Raw genomic sequence first — 16676 nt, 5'->3', positions numbered from 1 at the left:
GGATTTCTTTTTCTTTGGGATGGTTTTGGTCACTGCCTACTATACAGTGTTACGAACCTCCATCCAAAGTTCTTCAGGCACTCTGTCTACCACATCTACTCAGTCCCTTGAATACACGCACACCCCCCCCCCCAATATCCATAGTTGTTCGAGCATTCTCTCTACCACATCTAATCCCTTGAACACACACACACACACACCCAACCACACACAAATACCATAGGCCAGCAGAATGATATGTGGGCTGGTCACCGCCCTTCAGCTTTGCTGTCTGAAAGATCACCAGCCTTTTCTTGCTTCATCACACACCCTCTAAGCTCGGATGAGGAGGCTGTTTCTCCTTATTTTCACAGAGCACCTGTCCTGTGTCTGCTGCTGGGGAGCATACTGGGAAGAACACCCTGTAACCTTTGCCCTCTGGCAGGGCTAACACACCAGATGCTCAGGAGCAGGGAGGAACATCTGTGTCAGAATGTGGGTTGCATTGTAAAGAAAAGGATGAGGAAATGGAAGATTTCTGGGAACTGATAGGGAGTTTCTTTGAAGGTCTATTAAATGAAAAAAGCAAAGTGTAAAAAGTGTAGGATACTACCTGTTGTGGAAACAAGAAAGGAAAATAAGAATATTTATATGTGTTTGCTTAGTTTTTACAAGAAGAAACACAGAAAACCAAAAACAAATGGAAGTGGTTTCCTGGGGAGGAGTGGGATGAAGGGACAAGGACACTTCTGAATGTGCCTTTTAAATTGCATTTTGAGTTTTCAACCATGTAAATGTTTGACAGATTTAAAAAATAAATAACCCTGAAAAAGCAAACCCTAAAGTTAAGTACAGATATAAACAGAAACCTAAGGACTTCCCCGACGGTACAGTGGTTAAGGCTCCATGCTTATCGTGCAGGGGATGCAGTTTGGAGCCCTGTTCAGGGAACTAACATCCTGCATGCTACACAGCGCAGCGAAAAAAAAAAAAAGAATGAAACCTAAATGCATTTCAAATTGATAGCATAAAAAAATTCATCCAAAGTGACTTTCACAAATAGTACTGGCTGTATATACCTAGTGGGATACAGTCTAAGGAGGAGAAGAATTGCAAACTCTAACCTCTGCCTAGTTTGCCGTTACTGGTGTTACCGGGATAGTAAGTCTGGAAACAATCTTTGATGTGTAATGGAGAAGAGCAGATGATTATATTATAATAAATATATAAATATATTACTGTTGTTTGAACAAGGTTCTCACTGTGGGAAAAGAAGGATAAAATACGGAATTGGGGGCGATGAGAAAGAACCCTGTAGTGTTGGAGTCAAACAAGATTTCCTTGTAAACTCACAATTTCTTAATATGTCCTGGCTCTGTCCATTGAACGGGCTGGGAACCAGTGGCAGCTTAGCAACAATGAGCACCTAGCACCCAGTCTTGTTTCTACACACATTTCCTACTAAAAGGAACCAGGGCTCCTTAAAAAAATGTTTGAGTCCAAGTCTGACATAGGGAATGTACAAGGTGAGCCTGGAGTGTTTTTGTTGTTTTTTGTGCCAGAAAATAAGGCAGATGGTGACACTTTAAAGAACACAGGAGCTGGCTTGTAGAAGCTCCCACCAGCCAGATTGAGACAACTTATGGCAACCCACTCCAGTACTCTTGCCTGGAGAATCCCATGAAGGGAGGAGCCTGGTAGGCTACAGTCCACGGGGTTGCAAAGAGTCGGACACGACTGAGCGACTTCACTTTCACTTAACATTTTTAGAAAAGCAGTAATGGACTCTAATGTATTTGCATTGGAGGGAAAAAATTCGTGAGTTCATAGCAGTGTTTCAGAAGAGGGATAAAATGACCTTCTTCACAAGATTGCCAGCTAATAGATGCAGATGGGATGATAGACTTAGCAGAGTGCCGTTTGCAGCCTCCAGTGCGGTAAGTGGTTCAGGCAGGGACCTTTTGGACTGTTTCCTGCCGGGCTCCTCTGTCCATGGTATTCTCCATGCAAGATATACTAGAGTGAGTTGCCATGCCCTCCTCCAGGGAACCTTCCCAACCCAAGAATCAAACCCGAGTCTCCTGTGTTCCCTGCATTGGCAGGCAGGTTCTTTACCCACTGAGGCATCAGTCAGTCCCCAGGGAGCATCAGTGGGTAATAAAACTGTTGTGTGGGAAGCTGTTGGACAACAGGATGGTCATACAGTCTCAAAATAGCACTCCACCCATTTCCCACTAGTTTAAGTGGGAAAATGTAATTTTGCCATTGAGAAATCTAAGGAGCACCAGCTCACCTAAGTAATCAAACCTATGCTCACCAGAAATGGGCGAGCTGTGCCACATCGGATACCCAACACTCTTAGAATGCTTAATTTGGACCTGATCCTAAAGAGACAGACAAATCTGCTGTAGGCCGTTCAATAAGGCAACCGGCCTGAACTCTTCCATATGTTGGTGTTAGGAGAGAGCAAGAAAGGTAGCTTGGGGTGGGGGAAAGGGGGTGATATTCTAGATTAAATGAATCTAAAAGCTATGAATAAATGCAGTTCTAAGATCTGTGACTGGATCCTGTATTGAGGCAGTTGGGAACAACTGTATAGGCAATTAATAAAAGAATTAGGGAAATTTGAATACAGACTATATACTAGATAATATTATATCAAAGTTAAACTCATTGGGTTTGCTGTTGGCATTGTGGTTATATAGAATCTTAGGGGTCCCAGGGGATATATGCTGACAGAGTTAGGGGTAAAATGTCATGTCATCTGCAACTCTCAAATGGGGAAAAGTGTATAATCGTAAAAAGATAAAGCAGGTGTGACAGACGTTAATTGGTGAATCTAGATGAAGGGTATGTACATATTCATCATGCTGCTCATTTAACTTTAATATGTAGGTTTGAGATTTTTCCCAGAAAATATTGGGGTAAGTCAAATGCTAGCTGCAGTGGTCAGGGAAGGCTTCCTAGAATCAATGCCGTTTGACCAGAGCCTTGAAAAAGGAGGAATGAAGAGGAGAAGGGATGGAGGCCATGATAAAACAGAGGCAAGAATGAGCGCAGCATCTTTTAAGATCCAATAGAGGCAGGACAAAGTGAACAATAAGAGTGAATTTGAAAAGGTACTTGGATCCACTTGATGGAAAGCCTTTAATAGTAGGTGACACACATATCTGATCATATAGAGAGTAACAAGGGAAATCCTAGGTTCTTGATCTGAGGGGACCCAAAGAAATAGTGTTTAGGAGAGTTAGTCCATTGTGGTAGAATACTGGAGGAACTGGAGCGTGTAAACAAGAGCTGTTTCTTCTTCTTCTTTATTTTTTTTTTAGTAATTTGAGGCAGTGGACATATGGCTTAAAGTGATGGATAGCAATGATAATAAAAAGGAGCGAGCAACTCTGGGAAACATAAAAGGACGTAGCAGTCTCTGACTGGATAAACATGGGGCTTAATGAGAAGTTGGATCAGCAGATCTGTCTCAGTGATGCCATTTAGAGGGCCACAGATTTGGGGGAATTTCTCTACTTTCCGGGGCCTCCTATGTTCCCATTGGGTTTAGGCTGGTTGGAGTCTGATCTCTGCTGCTGAATTTTAATGGGAATGTCATCACGAAGGGGAGAACCTGCATGATAGTCTCGATCTGCTAACACAAGCATTTCTGCCTCCTCTAATTCAGTAGTGGTTTTTCTTCCTTTAAGCTCTAAAAGAGGAGGGGAAAAAAAAAAAAAAACCACCCTGTACCTGTTACAATTATGTTGTAATCCCCCTTGTCCTCCACTGTCTCTGCCCTATGCTGTGATTTTTTTTTTTTTTTTTTTTTTGAGAGGAACTTTCCATGGCTGCTGAAATGATCCTTGTCTTTGCCCCAACAGTCCTTTACAGCCAGGTGCATAAACCTTGGCCTAGTGTGCCCTTAGTTACGTTGAACAGTTCACAACCCAGCCCAAATGCAAAACCAAACCAGGTTAAGTTACCAGACCATTCATTCCTTCTAAGCTTTACTGTGGGCATAGGAAACCAGTCTCTCACAGAGCCAAGCAGAACAAGGCAAGGAGGAAGCCCAAGCTGTGCTAGGAAGGTTTCCTCCTGAGGTAGTGAGCAGGGAGGAATTCAGGCCCGTTCTGGGTAACCCAGTGATGGGATGTGATGGATCTGGCTGAAGACAGCAGATGAGCAGCTGGAATAAGAGACCTTTAAAAGTTTACTCTAGGTTGCTGCGGGAAGTAGATCTGCCCCTCAGCGTTTGTACTGAAGTTCTGCGTGTTCGCCTCATCCATTCCCTGCAAGTGCCTGTGTCTTACTCATTTCTGTACCCCTAGCACCAGCGTAGTATCTAAAGCAGCACTGTCCAATAGAACTTTCTTCAGCGAAGAAACTGTTTTATTCTGCACTATTCTATAAGGTAGCCACTAGCTGAAGTACAACTGAGAAACTGAATTGTAAGTTTTGTTTTAAATTTACATATCTGTGTGGCTAGTGGCTATTGTATTAAATAACACAGGTTTGGATTCTGAGACTCTCCCTCCCCCATTTTATTGAGATCTAATTGGCTGCTGCTGCTGCTGCTGCTGCTGCTGCTGCTGCTGCTGCTGCTGCTGCTAAGTCGCTTCAGTCGTGTCTGACTCTGTGCGGCCCCAATATAGCACTACCTAATTTTAAGATGGACAGCATAAGGACTTGACACCCATGTGTTGCAAAATAATTACCACAGGGATCTTCCCTGGAGGTCTAGTGGCTAAGACTCCATGCTCCAAATTCAGGGGGCCTGGGTTCAACCCTGGTCAGGGAACTAGATCCCCCATGCAGTAACTAGGACCACCCCTCCACACAGCCACAGTTAAATAAAACGATTACCACGGTAAGTTTAGCTATCATTCAGAGATTCTAGGACATTTACTCAATGATAAGCTAAGTTGAATCTTTACCTTGGATGAGGAGGTGGAGGTCAGGGCGGGGAATGATAGACTAGAATAATTTGAAGATAGCCAGAAGTTGTAGCTTCTGGAAGTTTGCCTTGTCTGGTTGACAGATGTAGTAATGGGGAGGAGAGAAGAAAGAACATCTAGGAAGAAGGAGCAGTATGTGCCACACGTAACATGAGGCACGGGAGCCAGAAACCATGGCATGTGAAAGAACAGGGAAGAGCGGGGACCGCAGTCAGGACAGAGCGCTTACCGTGTCAGGCATGGGGCATGCTGACCAGCAGGACCGCCGTGACCTGGTGGACCTTAAGCCCAGAGACAAACGGACAAGCAGTCCCATTGGGTGTTCACGCTGCAGTTAGGATAGGCACTGGGAGCTGCGGAGACGGTGGAGGGGCCAGCTAACGAGCGCTTCCTCTTCGCTGCTGCATCCGTGACCTTTCTCCCAGGTGCAGTGGTGAAACTCGAAAAGGTTTCAATCAGCAACGAGGTGCAGGTGAATCTGCAGTGTAGCAAGCTGGACCTACTGCACTGTGGCCGGCTTCCTCCCCGGGTTCTTCTTAGCCTGCTAGTGGTTTTTCTTCTGAACCAGCCGTCTCCAGTGTCTTGTCTGGTTTATGTCTTGTTTTGTTTTCCTTTCTTCCCCTTCTCCTGCGTCACTCTCTCCTGGGCCCCACGCTTTCTTCTTCCTTGATGTCCTTCTGTCTCTGATCCAAAGATCAGCCAGTAAAAAGCAGTCTCACCTGTCCAGGTAAGTGGGGCGCCAGGGTGAGGGGGGAGGAACCGCCCCCTTTTATATGTGAAACTTACGTACTTGTATTGTATGTATTAGTTGAGTAGTTAATACTTTCACATGACTTAGAGTTTAAACGGTAACAAATGAGAGGATAATGGAAAGATTCCAGCTCCATCCCTTTGCCCCGGCAGTTTTCTCCCTCAGAAGCAGCCGGGGATACATGTTTCTTTTGTACCCTTCAGAGATATTTTGCACGTTTTATATATATATGTAAACAAACACATAAGCAAATCATTTTCTTCTCTCCTACCATCTACATAATTCTGCATCATGTATTTTTCAATCAACAACGTTTCTTGGAGACCATTCCTTATCATATATAAAGAGACCCCTCATTCTTTTATAGACTGAAGGCTGTGTCCTTATATTGATATCCTGCAGTTTATTTAACCAGTTACCCACTGCAGACACTTAGATTCTTTGCAGTGTTTTGCCTCTGCACAAGGGCCTCCGTGAAGACCCTTTTACATAGTCATTTGCTGGGTATGGCTAGGAGACGCCCTCTGAAGGGGCAGCGACTATTGATTAGGAACTGGCAGCTCAGACGCTTTTCTAAAAAGGACAGGCATAGTAAAGCTCTGAGCTTCTCCTGTTCCTGCAAGGTCCTGTTATTAGATCTGGTTTGGTGATCCCTGGTACTTTGAGATTTTAGGGCTGTAGTAGTTTTTAAGCAGGGTGCCCTAAGCTGGCTGTAGGAATGGGATTGGAATACTACCATGAAACAGACCCGATTTCTGTTCTCCGTCGTACACACAAAATAAATGGAATCTCAGAAGCTTAGGTCATCATTCTACTCCACCTTTCTAGAAAAGTGTTCAAATTGCCAGTTATCCAACAGGTGAAGTTGCCAGTTACCCAACTAAAGGCCTGGTCACCCTCCTAGAGACACTTGTTTTGGAGAGGGACGAGGAGACGAAGCTAGTAGAGTGAGGACTAGTGTCTCTGCTCCTGCCCCTTCCATCCTCGGCTGTGCCCTGCAGGCCTGTGTGTGTGTTTGACCCTCCCATCCTTGGCTTGCAGTCTCCCCTTCCTCGCAAATCATCGCCTAAAACTAACTAGCTGTTTGTTTTTTCCTATCTTTTTCTCGCATTCATTTTCTCCGCCGCGTCCGTTCTGTTCCATCAGCCCCATTGCAGCCTGGTAAGACCCACCACGTGTGTGTCTGTGCACACCCTGTTCTTGCTATTGTCTCTTTGTCTCCTGACTCCAGGAAGGGCTATTTCCCTTGACGCCTTGCTGGGTAATAAAGAGATCATGTCTGCTCTGCCTGCCTAGCATTCCAGATAGGTGGTATTGCCCGTGGTGCAGACATGGCCAGTCTCCCACCAGATGGAGCGGGGTACAGAGTGAGAGGGTCAGTCTCCTGTTACCCAAGACTCAGGGCCCCTGTCGACATAGCTTCCTTCTGCTACAAGGGTGGTCCCTCCCTGCTCACTTCGTTGATGTGCTTTTCTTACTCTTTCTCCAGGTTAAGTAGCCTGTCTTTGGGAGATTCAGCACCTGAACGCAAGTCCCCTTCTCACCACCGCCAGCCCTCTGACGCATCTGAGACAACAGGTAACCTTCTCAGGGCATCAACACATCGGCACAGAGGTGTTCACCCTCACAGACAGACCTGCATACCCTAGATACAAGACGACTGAGCCTTTATATTGAGCTCATGAGCGCAAGGCATTGTGTTACAGTTTTACCGATTGTCTTATTCAGTCCTTTTTTCAGTGGTAGAAAGTAGATTTTATTGTCCCTCTTTTACAGATGAAGGAGCTGAGACACAGAGTGGTTAAGAAATTTTCCAAGTGTGCAGACTTGTAAGACACAAAACCAGGACCTGAAACCAGCGGGGTTTTAGCACTGGAGCCCCTGCTTTCTCCATTAAAGGAAACAGCACCACACACCTTCACAGTGTACAGTACCTAACACATGCCCGCAGAGATGGAGTCTGCGGGCAGTTACAGCCTGGCTGTCCTCCTCCCTACATTCTGTGTGTGCTTGTGGCAGAAGGGGTTTGCTCTAGTCGTTTATCCTTCCCTGCATTTTGGCACAGGGCCAGCCCTCAGTTGCCCCCATGAGTTATCCATCTCTGCAGAGTCAACACGCACTGGTGACCCACCTTCTGTATTCGCTGAACATGATTGAATGGAAGACTTCCAGGGTCACTTAGGCTTCGGTCCCAGGGTTGCTTCTCTGAGACATTAGTCTTCAGCCTGGAGTTGGCCAGGCCCCTTTTTTGGCCAGCGCCACCCAAACAAGCCTAAAAAGAGAAACACGCACAAGAGAGACGGACATCTCAACACCTCAAGAGGGGAGTTTCTTGTATAGAATACAGAGTAGGTGGCAGGGCTTTGTCGATTGCTGAGAGGGCTTGCATTGCAAGACTGTGTTTGGACAGGCTGTCTAGGGAATCTGGAAGGGCTTTCTGGAGGAAGAAATGCACTAGGGCTCTGCTTGTTTGGCCCTGGCTTGTGTGCACTGACTTCCCAGTGACAGACCCAGCTGAAGCCCCTTCTCCTTCTCCCCTCCTGCCAGGTCTTGTTCAGCGCTGCGTCATCATCCAAAAGGACCAGCATGGCTTCGGCTTCACGGTCAGCGGGGACCGCATCGTGCTGGTGCAGTCTGTGCGGCCTGGTGAGTGTTGTGTCTCCCTCGCCAACAGGGGACAGTTCTTAGAAAGTCACCGAGGATGTGACGGTGCCGTAGGACTGGAGAACTTGCATGTGCTTTTACTAGGGGCCTGAGCGTCCTGTGGCGTGCATGGTTCATTCTAGAACTGGTTCCCTGAGCGCGTCTGGGGAAGCCTCCACAGTACTAAGCGTTTCTAGGGATCACACTCCTGGCTTGATTCCCTGTTGAAATTGTGAAAAAGGCAAAATAGCCCTCAGGTCATCAGGCAGGTGCCTGACTGCCCTCCAGGGGAGCTCCTCATCCCAGGTTGGAAGATGCCATGGAGAAATCGAAGACCCACTTTCCTCTTCTCACCTTCACATGACCTCGCTCCAAGCATAGACGGTTGCTGTGCTGCAGCAGTTCACAGTTGAAGCAGGCACTCTGTTCCAGATGTCTTCACAGATACAATTACACTAAGTAATAAATGACTGAAAGATGTATGTTGGACAGTACACAGGAAGAAGGGGTACTTGGAAGGTTGTGATGAGCTAGTTTGTTCGAAGCATAGTATCTCCCTTCTTATTAGTTTGGGGAGCCTTCTTAGAAAGGAGATTTCAGGAGTAAATCAGATCTGATGGAAAATCGGATTTCAGGAGTAGTTTGAAAGATGGCCATAGAGAACACACTGCCGAGATGGGAATTTGGTGGGAAGACAGTAGAGAGTGGGAGGGCATTGTAAGGAAATCAGTTGTGTATGGAAAAGCTTCAGGTACTTCAGAGCTCTGTAATGTCCAGTGGTAGAATCACTGCTGTTAAGTGACGCAGACTGAAGACTATGAGCATGAAGGAGATGGGAGTGGTGAAGAATATGAGGCAAGTATCTCCAAAAAGAGTGAACTTCCCTGTAGCAAATGGGGTTGGGCTTTGGCAGCACTGGACATCCCAGGCAGGAAGAAGAGTACAAGGAAAGGGGTAGGTAACTGGCCAGCATTTTCCTACTAAGTAGAGTGCAAAATGGAAAGGATATGTGCTTTATATAACTTTGGAAGAAATATCTGGAATTTATTTACGTGAAAGGTGAAAAGAAAATTTCAAATTCATGACCAAAATGAGGTATGTGGGCCATATGAGGATATAAATAATCAGCACCCCTTATGTTTGGGAGTTAACTTTTATCGGGGGGAGATTTGTTTTTCATATCCTCGGATAGAACTCTGAAAAGAAATTTCTTTGCTTCCGTATTCTCTCAAGGTTCCTGGACTAGGGTGAGAGAGCGTGTGGGCCTGCCAGTAACTTGTACTTTGCCTCTGTGATCTCTTTGATACAGAATGCATGAGGATCTGCTCCAGTGAACTATGAGTTCAGGGCTTCTCCAATTTTTACCCCCGTCTTAGGCCTGAGCAGAGTCAGACTCAGAGAGGAAAGAACAAAAGGATGGCTTGCAGTGAAATATGAGTTTTGGAAAATATGCGTATGAATGTGTATTTTGGGCAGGAGAGAGGAAGAGACCTCATTTGGATTGGCATCGAAATCACAAGAGCCACAGCGCAGCTGCTATTATCTTTCCCAGAGTGTAGGGTTCTCAGGCCACTGCTCCCCAAGTGCAGTCTGTGCTCTGCTCCGTCAGAATCACCTGGGCCCTTAGGGTGATGGAAATCCTCATTCCAGGGCCTGAGTCCCGAAGCGCTGGGTCACCCTCTCACAAGGGGGCCAAGCAGTATGCTTTCTGACAAATTCTTCTGGTGATTCTCATGCTTACTGAAGCCTGTAACTTCTTCTCTAATTCCTTTACTCTGAAAAGTTTAAATTGTTTTTAATCACTAAGTTATTAGTGTTTCATGCATTCAGGCAAAATCACTCTTCCTCTCCACCTTTAATTTTTAGATGACAGTGTAAAAGAGAGTTTTCAAGCTAGTACTTTTCCCACAAATAGCACACTTTAGATTGGGTAGTCTGGGTCCCAGTACTGAAAAGCCAAATTGGAATGTAGTCATCACTGTAATTTCTCTTTTTGGACTAGAAGCATATAGATGTGCTTTGTGGGAGTTTTGTTTTGATCAGACAAATGCAACTTACGGATTTAATGATCATCGGGGTAAATTTACAAAAATCATAGTTTTTATGCTTCTCACAAACTTATTTCAGCATAAGTGTTTCCTGTGCTTTCTGAGTACTACTTAACTCATTTAAAACAACATTTTGCCCTCCACATCCGTGAGTTTCGAATCTGAGAATTCTACATCCATAGATTCAACCAACTGTGGCTCAAAATTTCCATCTGCAGTTAGTTCAATCATCAAATGTGAAAACGGAAGGTATTGTACTATGCTGTTTTAAGTAAGGCACTTGAGGTCCTAGAATTAATCCCAGTGGATGCCCAGGGATGACTATACATGGTGGTCAGAACCGCTGTGGCTACAGAACCATTTTTTAACAGAAAATAAAGCATTATCTTCCTTAATGCTAGGAATACCCAGAATGTCTTTATGAACCTCTCAGGGCTTAGGGACCATGATTTGAAAACTCTTGTTGCAGTTCTTTTCTCATATTCCTCTTAATAATTACTTCAACAGTTATTTAATACGGTAAACTCATTCTTCCCACTGGATAATAGAAAGAAACTCTTATTTGATCTTGGAACATATCCAGACACATTCAAATAAAACACACATTGCTCTCCCCGGAGTCTGGGCCCTGCCTCTCCGCCAGTGTGGCCTGGCGCTCAGAGGAGAAGTCTGCTTCTGAGCCAGGTGGCGAGAAGAACAGGAGATGTGACCTCGGACAGTCCAGTCTAGCTCAAAGGTAGTTGTGGCACACTGGAGCAGAATAGGATACGCACCCAACACGTGAAATGCTTAACACAGAGGTGAGAAGAAATTTGAGGGGGAAGGTGATTTGGCAGGTTCATGAGTGGAGACTCAGTGACCTCTGGAAAGGTGGTGGGTCTCCTCTGACCGGGCCTTCTGCTTCCTCACAGGAGGTGCAGCCATGAAAGCTGGTGTGAAAGAAGGTGACCGGATCATCAAAGTGAGTGAAGTTCCCTCTCTGGGCAACCCGCCCCCCTGGCGGGGGAGGGGGAGTGCAGGGTCACTTCCGTTTCCATAGCGTCTGTCATCAGCCACTGACCAGGAGGGTGGTACCGTGAGAAAGAGTGGTATACCGTGACAGAGAGTGGGGCCTAAGATAGCTGGGTTCCGTATTCGAGGTCCATCTCGACTGTGACTAAGCTCTATGACAAGCTTTACTGTACTGAAGAGCCCTGATAAATGGCTCCCTGAAGAATGGCTTTGACCTCAGAACACGGCCCCCTAGGCTCCCACTGCCATTTCTCAGTCACGTCATTTGTCCCCCAACAGGTGAACGGCACCATGGTGACCAACAGCTCACACCTGGAGGTGGTGAAGCTCATCAAATGTGAGTTGGAAAGAGGTGCCAGTGAGAGAAAGTCGGGGAGCAGATGCACGGGGGCCACGGGGGGAGTGGGCCTGCTGACCCAGCAGGGTTCCTCTGTAGACGTGGGAGGCGGCTGAAGTCTTCTTCTTGGCCTGATCATCATAGACTGCCCCGGTTCCCTCCTGTCATCTCAGGTGGAGACGCTGTTAATCTCTCATCTGACATGTTTATTTTTCTGCCCGTCTTTGCACTACCTTTTAGATCATGCTCTACTAAGACCGAGTCTCACTCAAATACCACTCACTCCCCTCTCCCAGTCCTGGGGAACAAGGGGCTGGGTGGGCAGCTCCCGAGAACTTGTGGGTGGGGTTTTGGTTGAGGCCTCTGCCTGAGGAAAGGGAGGGAAAGGAGCCTTGTGCTGGTGCAGGATGGAAGGACAGGAACTAGAGAACAGGTGGGGCGTTAACCGTGCGGAGAACTTGACCTGCAGAATTACAAGCGTAATGGAAGGAGAGGGGAGAACTGCCTCCTTTGTGCCTGAGTGTCTGCTGTTGAAAACAGCACCGCTTGAGCAGCCCTCTGTTTGTCTTCCTCCAGCTGGGGCCTATGTTGCTCTCACCCTCCTGGGCTCTTCGCCCTCATCCGTTGGTGTCTCTGGGCCCCAGCAGGACCCAGCCCCAGCAGGAGCTCCCCGAGTCCCCCCCGTGGTCCCCCCACCGCCGCCACCTCCACCTCTGCCACCTCCACAGCGCATCACGGGACCCAGACCTCTGCAGGTAACGGTCCTCCTGCTCCTCTCCTCGTGCTGGTGTCCCTTTAGAAGAGCTGCCCTTGGATTGGAAGCAGGTTAAATCGAATGGCATGCCAGTAGGAAGAGACAAGAAAAAGAACTATATGAAGGCCATCAAAAAAGTGGAACAAAATGAGAACTGCATTAAAAGGGCGTTTCACGCCGTAGTGTCCTCTTTCCATGTGAGTGCATATGCCGTTTATCAGGCAGCGGCATGCAGTGTTTCCTGTGTGTGTGCAGGACGCTAAAGAGGCCCTTTGAGAGTATTCCTCTCCATCAGGGTGAGGGTGCACGCCTCCAGGCGTGGTCAGAGGGGTCTGTAAAGACTGTTGGAATAAGTCAAGGGGTAAAGGAGAGGCTTCCTGGGGAAACAGATGGCCTGGAGGAATGAAATATGGAGCCCAGTCTATAGGGAAGAGAATCAGGAAAGAGCAAGACTACTAGGCGGAGAACCCAAGGACCTGGATAACCTGTGTGAGGAGTTAAAAAAGGACTAGAGGCAGATAGTAATAGGGAACAGGATTTTCCGATTGGAAAGAAGACTGACCAGCAAGTCCCAGAAGACTTTAGAGAGCAATTTGATACCAGATGTGATTATAGTCAGGGTTTCTAGGAAGGTAGGCTGAAACCAAAATAAGATTTCACGTTTATTGAATTCCAGTGAGATAGAGAGTGTTATACAAAACATTCTTACAACCCAGGCTGTCCCATCATAGCTCTCCTTGCCTAGGAATCACCTGGTGGAGGAGAATAAAGCTGTTGATTGGGTCCCCAACTCTGACCACCGTCGTGTTTTCCACTCTTAGGATCCCGAATTTCAAAAACATGCCACCCAGATCCTTAGGAATATGCTGAGACAGGAGGAAAAGGAGTTACAGGTAAGGTCGCTGCTGCGGGTAGACTGGCCATTGCCTTCATGAAATAATACTTTATCAAAGCAATCTACCAACGTGTACAACTTAATTTGCAGGCCATACGCTATCACAGGAACCTTAATGTCAAACCTCAGGACCTCTAAAGAATTGTCATAGGCCAGTGGAATCTGTTAAAGCGGATTTGACCGATGCAGAGAGATTTCCAGGCCTGGGCAGTGATGTGCAGGGAGAACAAGAAGTTTAATTTGGGGGAAGGAAACGACCAGATTCTGATAATAGCTGTGGCTTACAGCGAGCTCCTGGCCCCTTCATTTCAGTTCTGTTGTGCCCACTGTATGTAAAGCATTGGTTTAATTCCTAAAAGATTAGATAGTTCTTGCCTTCAACATGTTTACAATCTCATGGGGAAAATTCATATTACAGTAAGAAAGAGAATGGGAGGGACAAGGAAGAGAACAGATTATTATTATTAATTAATAAGGGGAGATGTGAGGGAAACTTCACTGAGAAGATTGTATTTTAGCTGGGCCTTGAAGAGTAGGGCTTTAATAAGCAAAAGGGATGGGGAAGAGAATGCTGAGAATGGACAGCATAGCTCCAAGGCACCAAGACATGAAAATAGACTCATTTTCTTAACAAACATTAAGTTCCTGCTGTGTGCTAGATACCATGTGTGCTGCAGTGGTGTTGGGGACCAGTGCTAGGGATGAAGGTTAGAATGGTTATAGAGATAAGGAGAGATGAACCTTTCCTTTAAGGAGTTTATAATCTGGTAGAATATCAGTGGATGAATGAAGGAAGAGTTGCATTGCAGTATAATAAGTGCTGATACTAATATTTTGACACATGTCATAGAGTAATCAAGATAGTGTGGTACTGGTATAAGGATAGGCCTGTAAATCAGTGAAATGGAATTCAGAGTCTGGAGATTAACCCATATATCTGTGGAAAAAGTGTCAAGATAGTTCAGTGAAGAAAGTACAGTCTTTTCAACAAATGGTTCTGGGACAACAGGATATCTGTGCAAAGAATGAGTTTGGATTCTTATTTCACACAGTAAGTAAATTTAAACACAGTAATAAAATTTAAGTCAAAATGGATCAAAGACTTAAATATAAGAGTTAAAACTATTTTTAAGGACTATAAAACTCTTAGCAGAAAACATGGGTATTTATTCCTTGATAAACCACTTGGACTAAACAGTGGTTTCTTAGCTGTGATACCAAAAGCATAAATAACCCCCAAAAAAGAAAAGATAAATTAGACTTCGTCAAAATTGAAAGCTATCGTGCATCAAAGGACACTATCAAGAAAGTAAAAAGACAACCACAGAAGAGGAGAAAATATTTGCAGCTCATATAGGTCTCAGTTCATTTCAGTTCAGTCGCTCAGTTGTGTCCAGCTCTTTGCGGCCCCATGGACTGCAGCATGCCAGGCCTCCCTGTCCATCACCAAATCCCGGAGTTTACCCAAATTCATGCCCATTGAGTCAGTGATGCCATCCAACCATCTCATCCTCTGTCGTCCCCTTCTCCTCCCACCTTCAATCTTTCCCAGCATCAGGGTCTTTTCAAACGAGTCAGTTTTTCACATCAAGTGGTCAAAGTGTTGGAGTTTCAGCTTTAGCATCAGTCCTTCCAGTGAACACTCAGGACTGATCTCCTTTAAGATGGACTGGTTGGATCTCCTTGCAGTCCAAGGGACTCTCAAGAGTCTTCTCTAACACCACAGTTCAAAAGCATCAATTCTTCGGCACTCAGCCTTCTTCACAGTCCAACTCTCACATCCATACATGACTACTGGAAAAACCATAGCCTTGACTAGACGGACCTTTGTTGGCAAAGTAATGTCTCTGCTTTTCAATATGCTATCTAGGTTGCTCATAACTTTCCTTCCAAGGAGTAAGCGCCTTTTAATTTCATGGCTGCAGTCACCATCCACAGTCCCAAGAAAATATTTTGGAGCCCAAGAAAATAAAGTCTGACACTGTTTCCACTGTTTCCCCATCTATCTGCCATGAAAATAAAGTTCTGCTGCTGCTGTTGCTGCTAAGTTGCTTTAGTCGTGTCCGACTCTGTGCGACCCCATAGACAGCAGCCCTAGTACCTGAATATGTAATAGATACTTAAAAATCAACCCAGTTTAAAAGTTAGCTAAAGATTTGAATAGACAGTCCAGTAAAGAAGACATACAAATGGCCAGTAAACACATGAAAAGATGCTCAGTATTATTAGTCATTAGAAAGAGGCCAACCAATGCTTTGAGATACCACTGCACACCCACTCGGATGGCCAGAGCCAAAATAACAGTTGTTGGTGAAAATGTGGAGAAATGTTTGTTTATATTTTGTCTCCGTATTCACTATCCTACTCTACTCCCACCATTGATGTGAAAATGTAAAATGGTGCAGCCAGTTTGGCAATTCTTCAAAATGTTAAACACAGAAATATGATCTGTCAACATGAACCTAAGTATATACACAAGAGAATTCAAGGCATAGACCCTCTTATGTGAACATTCATAATAGCATTTATTAATTGCATAATAGCCAAAAGGTGGAAACCGCCCAGGTTCTCATTAACTGGTGTGTAGATGAACAAAATATGTTCTCCCCATAAAATGGGATATTATTCAGCCACATAAAAGAGTGAGGGACTGATGCATGCTTTGATATGGAAGAATCCTGAAAACGTACCAAGTGAGAGAAGCCAGACACCAAAGGCCACATATTGTATGATTCCATTTATGTGCAAGTCCAGAAGAGGTAAATCCGTAAAAACAGAAAATAAATTAGTGGTTGCCAGGAGATGGAGGAAGGGAGAAATTGGGAGTGACCGCTTTCTTGTAGGGTTGAAGGAAGTGTTCTGGAATTAGATAGTGGAGATGTTTGTGCAGCTCTGTACATATACTAAAAATCACTGACTTATATATTTAAAATGGTGAATTTATGTGAATTACATGTCAATAATAATTTTTAAATGATTTAAATTATAAAGAGGAGGAATGATTAATTATACAATGATCAGAGAAGGTTCATGAGACGACACTTAGGTGGGCTCAGTCTGTTTCACTCTGGAAAGTGCTTTGGGCCTTCAGTAACATGATGAGCTTGAAGTTCATTCTGAAAGCAGTGGGAAATGATCCAAGGATTTTAGTGGTGGAGTGATCCTATCTTCAAAACAGTGTTCTTTAGAAAAGTATAGTAAGTGGACTGACACCTAAGGAAACCTTCTCGGAGGCTGTTACAGTACATAAGAAATTTATCAACTAGAAGGGAGAAGTAAAGGAGAGGAAAGAAAGGACAGCCCCAAGTTTGG

At 45.2% G+C, this 16676-nt stretch overlaps 1 protein-coding gene across 11 annotated transcripts in view; it reads left to right on the top strand.

Moving 5' to 3' along the window:
* The window catches only part of ARHGEF11 (Rho guanine nucleotide exchange factor 11), a 112224-nt gene that overhangs the window by 57872 nt on the left and 37676 nt on the right, over positions 1-16676 (top strand). For 7 of the 11 annotated variants that reach the window (XM_042255804.2, XM_042255798.2, XM_027976620.3 and 4 more), the window contains exons 2-8: positions 5620-5652; positions 7166-7254; positions 8224-8322; positions 11279-11328; positions 11658-11715; positions 12292-12470; positions 13291-13362. In XM_042255804.2, coding sequence (XP_042111738.1) covers positions 5620-5652; positions 7166-7254; positions 8224-8322; positions 11279-11328; positions 11658-11715; positions 12292-12470; positions 13291-13362 — 580 coding nt within the window. The remainder of the gene's footprint in view (positions 1-5619; positions 5653-7165; positions 7255-8223; positions 8323-11278; positions 11329-11657; positions 11716-12291; positions 12471-13290; positions 13363-16676) is intronic. The other 4 variants (XM_027976632.3, XM_042255782.2, XM_027976628.3 and 1 more) reach the window with 1 other exon arrangement.

The sequence above is a fragment of the Ovis aries genome, chromosome 1 (genome assembly GCF_016772045.2).
Source record: "Ovis aries strain OAR_USU_Benz2616 breed Rambouillet chromosome 1, ARS-UI_Ramb_v3.0, whole genome shotgun sequence".
NCBI classification, from domain to species: domain Eukaryota; kingdom Metazoa; phylum Chordata; class Mammalia; order Artiodactyla; family Bovidae; genus Ovis; species Ovis aries.
Note: the sequence above shows the minus strand (reverse complement) of the source record. Positions and strands in the feature narration are given on the sequence as shown.